Genomic DNA, 6,629 nt, shown 5'->3' with positions numbered 1-6,629 from the left:
ACACTTGAGGTATTCGGCCAATCACAACGCACTGGATAGCTGGCCAATCACAGCACACCTCGCTTATAGGTGCGCTATATTTTTATTTTTTAGTTACTCGTTTGTTTTTGTGTGTAATTGTAACAATTTTGTGGTTTTGTCATTTTTTTTTACAATCGTGTATCGTTTTTAAGTTTATTTTAGTACCTCAACTTAAAATAACAAATGAGAAATGTTTCTGAATTAAAATGTTTATTTGTTATTACTTTATTTCATATAATTTGTATTTATTTATTTATTAATGCATGGTTTTAGTTAGCAATAATAATCCTGCTCCGCACAGAAATATCGGAATTAATTTTAATTCAAAAATTGAAAACGTTTATCATCGAAGAGTTGTATTCAAGCCATTGCCAGTATGAATTACATTTTTAATGTATTTTGTATGAATTAATAAACACACACACACACACACACACACATTAACCCATTGACCTAGATACATATCTAAGTCAATGCCTACAGAACTTTGTGATTGTGATATGTGATTGTCTTGCTTTCTCTGTAGGGGGTGTTGTCCAAAATGGAGGTGAAGACATCACTTCTCGACAATATGATAGGGGTGGGCGATATGGTCCTCATTGAGCCCCTATCAGAAGACACCTTCATTGAGAATCTAAAGAAGCGATTCGATCACAACGAGATCTATGTAAGTATTGCTTATATTTATGCTGAGAACATCATGCAACAGTTGCTGTTTCCTTTTCTTGGTCGTCGTCTTATTTTAGGCTTTCACTACTCCAGACAGTCACATCACATCAAGAGTATCTAAGTTTAGTCTGAGTGTGTTCCCACTAAATTATAAATGGGAGTGTAGAGAGGAGCACAGTGTAAATCATAGCACTCTCATTGTTCTGTCCCTGTTCTTATGTCTTTCCCATTCATTTGGGCTCGGTTTTGAAAGCTGTCGCATACCAAACCAGCCTATGAAATGGGTCCATTTGATGTGTAAATAGTTGTTTAATGAATCAGAATATGCAAAAGTGAATGGATATCAAGGAGAATTGAAGATTTTCTACCTTTCTTGGAGCATGAACAAGCACAGTTGCACTATTAAAACATTGTTTTGTTTGTCTGACACAGCAAAATCGCCTCAATTCAATTGGCTATCTGTTGTTCAACCAATAGCAGACACTGTGAGTGTTCAGGCAACCTGTGTGAAAACAGTCAGTTATGTTTGCAACACAATTTAATGACACTCTGCTGCAGAAATTACTTCACACTTAAGATGCAGTCACTTAATCTAAAATGTCGAGTGAAGGCGAAAGCTTTCACCACACATATTTCACAAGTTAGTCACACAAATTCGCTGTGATGACCAACAGAAAGCTGCTTAGTTTGAAAGTGACTTGTGTGTGATCTGTGCTTCATACATTGCTACACTCTTGACAATATAACTGACTTTTTTGCTAGTGAAATTTTGCTGTGACAGCACCTTTAGTACTTAAAAAATAGGCTTAATTTTCATTAAATAGTTTTTTTTTCCTGCTGAAATTGAAAGAAAGCTCTAGCATGTTCAGATTTACAATTTGCATTCAGTATCAGGAAATACCAAGGTTTAATGACCCATTCTAATGGCTGATTTACATTTTGTGTGGCACCATTAAAATGGACCCTTAAAATGTTTTATTTATATTTTGCAGAGCTATAATCTGGCCAGTAATACAAGTCTAAAATCATATAGTTAGTCACAAGCAGGTTGTAAGTGTGTAATTAAGAGTTTAACTACCAACAGCCCTCAATGTCCAGTAGTTGCAAGTTTGTGATTCAAACTCTAGCCTTGAATTTAATGCAAATCCCCAAATTGTACAGAACGATGTTGACAAGAGCAACATTATGTTGACCACAGTATATTTATATGTTCATTGCACTTTGTGCAAACTGGTCACTTATTTTTCTTGTTAGTAAGAAAAATAAGTGTACCAACCATAAATTATAAGTCTGTCGTTATTTACTCACTCACATTTTTTTCTGCCAAAAGCAGACCTGTCCTTATTATGACAGTTCACTGAGCTCCTAAAAGGACAAAACAGCATGATAAGCATCAAGTTGTCAATACAACCCTACTGTTTCCCAATTAGTTACTTGTTGTATTGAAAAGAACTGGGTGAAGATTCATCAGAACCTCTCCTTTTGTGTTCAACATAACAAAATAAGTTTGGAATGACATGAAAGTGGGGAAATACTGCTGAACTATTCCTTTAAGCTTCTATTTAAAAGCGGTTCATGGAGAATATTTTAGGAACGTCTCCACCCTCAGTATCATCTATTTAAATGCCAAGAAGCTTACATCAAAGTCCATCATATCAAACTTTACAATGAATATCACAGAGAATGATCTGCTTATCTCATCAATGCTCTGTCAAAAACAGTTACAATGGGTTCCATTTTCGGAAGAGCTGTAGAATTATGAAACAAAGGTCCTTGTATTTATTGCTATCTTTAAACTTTGCTCATTATTATTGGCTGCACAAAAGAACAAATGTGTTTGTGTGTGTATTTGCACATTTAGTAGTAAGGAACAGATGTGATTGTGTAGCTTACTCTTTTAGTGATGCTCTTTATTGATCCACGGTTGCCCGTTCTTCCAAAATGTAGGTCCACCAGCTCTCATTTAGATGCATTTAAGGGCCAATTTAATTATTTACACAGACCTAGTCCTGCTCTAATGCACCCATAGTCATCACATCTCTAGTGCCCAGATGTCACCATTGTGAACAGTATTTAAGTCCATCTGGGAATGGGAGGATTCTGCCATATTCTTCATTGAATGAACAAATACCAGATCTCTTCTGTTTGTGTGAAAGAAGAATTAAGCCATTGGTTCAAAAAGCTTTTAAGATAAATTCAGTTGTTGACTTCTAGCAAATGTCCTATGTGATGCCTGTGCTTTTATTGGTATTTTTTTCTCTAATTTTCATTTCATCTGTCCAATTACATTTATTTTCTACTTCTAAGGGATTCGTTATGCCTCCTGTGAACACTTGACAATAGGTTGTGGGCTGTGTTGCCATGGGAGAGGCCAGATTCCCCGGCTACAAGCCTTATGCAACACGCACTGTAAGGAAAGGTAGAAGGCGACTGCAAGAATTAGTCATTGTTCTGAAGTCCCTGAGACATTGAGATAGATTAGCTTTTAATGTCATAGGTTGAAAATTGGTGGCAGAAAGATTTGAAAAGCAAGAGAAGCTGGAATAAATTATTCGGTGTGTTTAAGTAGTCTGAAACTGACTACTTTAGACACCGTTGCCCTCGTTGGCCACTTTTGACCACCCTGTGTTGTTGATGCTTCCTGGGATTCCGAACATTTTTGTTTGTGCTCTCTTGTTTGGTTCCTTGCGGGCCCCCCGCCTGTCTGAACAATACCCAGGAATTCCCATCTGGATTGTGCAGATGGAGGCATATTGTAGCTCTACTCCCCTATACTGCTGCCGCCATGTTCCTACAACAGAATGAGGCAGAGAATGTGCTTGATGCCTGTGCCTCACAGCAGGGGATCATGAACTAGATTTGACAAGTATGAATACAGTGCAGTGTCCTTTAGGGATGTCTCGATACCAGTACAAGTGAAATTTCACAATTACCATCATTTTCATGATAGGAACGCACCATTCTTTTCATAGTGACTGGCTTGGTGATGCATATACAGTCTGCGGTGTCAACACTTGGGTACCAGAATTTGCTTGTATGCTCAGTATTACCACTACTGTAGACCAGTTGTTCCCAACCCTGGTCCTGGAGAACCACCAACACTGCACATTTTTGATGTCTCTCTTATCTGACACACAGATTTGAGGTCTTGGAGTCTTTACTAATGAGCTGATGAGTTGAATCAGGTGTGTTTGATTAGGGAGACATCTAAAAGGTGCAGTGTTTGGTTTCTCCAGGACCAGGATTGGGAACCACTGCTGTAGACCGAATATATGACTGGTTATGTTATAGGCCTATCTCATTTCATGTGTTTTCTTGTGTGTTGATCGGTGGTTCATTGCTTCTTTCGCTCTCCTCCACAGACATACATTGGCAGTGTGGTGATCTCAATGAACCCCTACAAGTCCCTGCCCATCTACACAGCAGAAAAAGTGGAGGAGTATCGCAACAGGAACTTCTATGAGCTCAGTCCACACATGTGAGTTTAAAAAGCTTATCTGAAAGCACTATACAAAAAAGTCACTGTCTAGTTTATTCCTAGACTTCCTGGTCGGCTATGCACAAAGTTGTGAAAAAAGTTGCAGACATGCATGCACAGGGTTGGAAAAGGCATGCAGGTTTTTTTTTTTTAATCAATACTAATATGAAGGTCCCCCAGTGGTGTCATGTTTGCAGAAGTGATTTTGCAGAGAAGGTGTGCATAAACACAGTATGCTCTATCTACTCGACCTCTGAGACGTGATGTCCAGCCCTCTCGGGGGAGGGGTAGCTCACTGTCCTGTCCTGCTCCAACTAATGACCATCTGTCTCTCTAGAGGGCTGCCAACCGCCTGACCAGTCTGCTTTGTTTGATCGGCAGACGCACACTTACCCTCTGAAAAACACCATGGCCTGATCTAACTCTCAAAACTCAGCTCTAATGAAAGAGCCATTGAGAATGGGATGACTGTAGCAATACACTTTTAACTCATTCTATACTCTCTCCCCTGGAAAAGGAGAAGTTCAAATAAACAGCTGTGTACAGCTGTATTTTTTTTCCCCTAAGTTTGTTTTTTTGGTATCTTTTTGATTCTTTCGCCTACAGGTTCATAGTTTGTTCTCCTCATGTTTCTAAATTGATCTCTTCTTTGCTTCTGGGCCTATCCTGTTCATTTGATTTGCTTTAAGTGAATATTTGCTCTGGTATGCAAGCACTCCTTCAGTCGTGGACCCTTCCATGTTCATATGTTTTAGTCTAAGCACTGTTACAGTGATGTCAGGGTCGATGCTCCTCTGATCTGAAGCCAGGCTCTGAGCTCATTCCAGGGCAGCTGCTTTTCCTGTCATGCCTGAGAAGCAGATCTCTTAGATGGCTCTGGGTTTACTGGCCTCCCGGGCTCGTACATTTCGGCGTCCTGGGACAATGGGTCGTAACTGGTCCTGTTAACAGCACAAACTGCTGAATAGTATTTATAATCATCACCTCATCACCACAGTAAACACAGCAGTCAGGCAGGGGAAGTAGCGAAATGGCCCAGAGCATCTGTGCTCAAACTGCTGTCAAGCTTTTGGGTATGTTTTAGCCAAGTCTGTGCTTGTTTTATCATTTTCAGAAATATTGGAAGAGCCTATACTCATAAAACCCGGCTTGTGGCTTAAAGGTATAAAAGTAATACTTGAAGTAAGCTATGCGTTAGCATTCTCATCGATCTCAATTACAGTCTCTCAGCTGGCGCAGGACTTCCAATGCAATTTGAAATCAGCCATCTTTGCTCATGAGTGCTCAATTTTGCATTTGGATGACCTGGAAAACCGAAGATTACGCTTTGCAACAATGCTGAGAATGCCATGCGTACTTGGTTGCATAATGAACTTCATACAAGCATATTTTAGAACATCACAATGTTTAAAAATGAGTTGAAGCACGTACACATAATTGCATAGTCCAGGGGTGTCCAATCCTGCTCCTGGAGGGCAACTGTCCTGCACAGTTTTGCTCTAATCCTAATTAAATACACCAGGTGCAACTAATCAAAGTCTTCTGGAATACTAGGCTGTGTATGCCCCCTATACATTTACATAATGCACTATTTGAGGTGACGGCCATTTGCCGTTGTCCGATACCATAGTGGACATTATTAAATGCACTCATTAAATCCCATAATGCACGTCAATAGTATAACCGATGTACACTCAACGGCTAGCCACTAGAATACCCAAATACCGTGAGCGCCACACCAAATTAATTTCCACATCTAGCTAGAAGATGGTGTTTCACAGCACTTCTGGTGGACTCGAGGTGTGAAATCGCTCACTGGTTTTCATTCACTCATTCATTGCACTATATTAGTAGAGTAATGTAGGAAATAGTAAATGAGGGTAAAAAGGCACTTTGATATACAGATCTAGAAACTTACAGGCAAGTATGTTGGCAAGTTGGAACTAAACTTAATAGGCCATTAGCCCTCCAGAAGCAGGACTAGACACTCTTGCGTAGTGTATGTTTAGGCCTAAGACTTATTCTCATCTTTGATGAGAGGCTCGGATTAAGGTCTCTTTTAATTAGGTCCTCCTTAAAGACTGTGAGGTTCTTCTTTAAGTGAGGTCTTTGTAAAAGACTCCATAATTTGATCTTAATCTCCAAGTCAGGCCATCTGCTTAGGCTTTTGTGTGGTAGATATTTTGTAAAATGAGACTTTGACAGGGTTTGGAAGTTGTCCTTCCCTAATCCTCTTTTTCTATCCATGGCAAGGTCATGCAACCCTTATCGATTTTAACACATGCTCGTGAACTTTGTGGTTTATATTGGCAGTTTTGAGTGTGCTTGCTCTACAATGAGACCGCATGTGATACGATTGTTCCACACATCCACTGGGTTAAGTAAATTCGTCATCCAAACCTGCAGAAACAAGCCAATTACACTAAAAGCTCAAAGTAATCGCTGGTTGTCATAGAGTTCA

The 6,629-nt window shown here is 39.5% G+C and overlaps 1 protein-coding gene across 1 annotated transcript in view; it reads left to right on the top strand.

The window, feature by feature from the left end:
- The window catches only part of LOC107676996 (unconventional myosin-Ib-like), a 19,341-nt gene extending 14,744 nt beyond the window's left edge, over positions 1-4,597 (top strand). Inside the window, exons 2-4 of the mRNA XM_016471777.1 lie at positions 548-688; positions 4,053-4,168; positions 4,506-4,597. Of these exons, the coding sequence (XP_016327263.1) occupies positions 563-688; positions 4,053-4,168; positions 4,506-4,524 (261 nt within the window). The 5' untranslated portion in view covers positions 548-562 and the 3' untranslated portion in view covers positions 4,525-4,597. The remainder of the gene's footprint in view (positions 1-547; positions 689-4,052; positions 4,169-4,505) is intronic.
- The last annotated feature ends 2,032 nt before the right edge of the window (positions 4,598-6,629 follow it).

The sequence above is a fragment of the Sinocyclocheilus anshuiensis genome, unplaced genomic scaffold (assembly GCF_001515605.1).
Source record: "Sinocyclocheilus anshuiensis isolate Anshui unplaced genomic scaffold, SAMN03320099.WGS_v1.1 scaffold616, whole genome shotgun sequence".
Classification (NCBI taxonomy): Eukaryota; Metazoa; Chordata; class Actinopteri; order Cypriniformes; family Cyprinidae; genus Sinocyclocheilus; species Sinocyclocheilus anshuiensis.
Note: the sequence above shows the minus strand (reverse complement) of the source record. Positions and strands in the feature narration are given on the sequence as shown.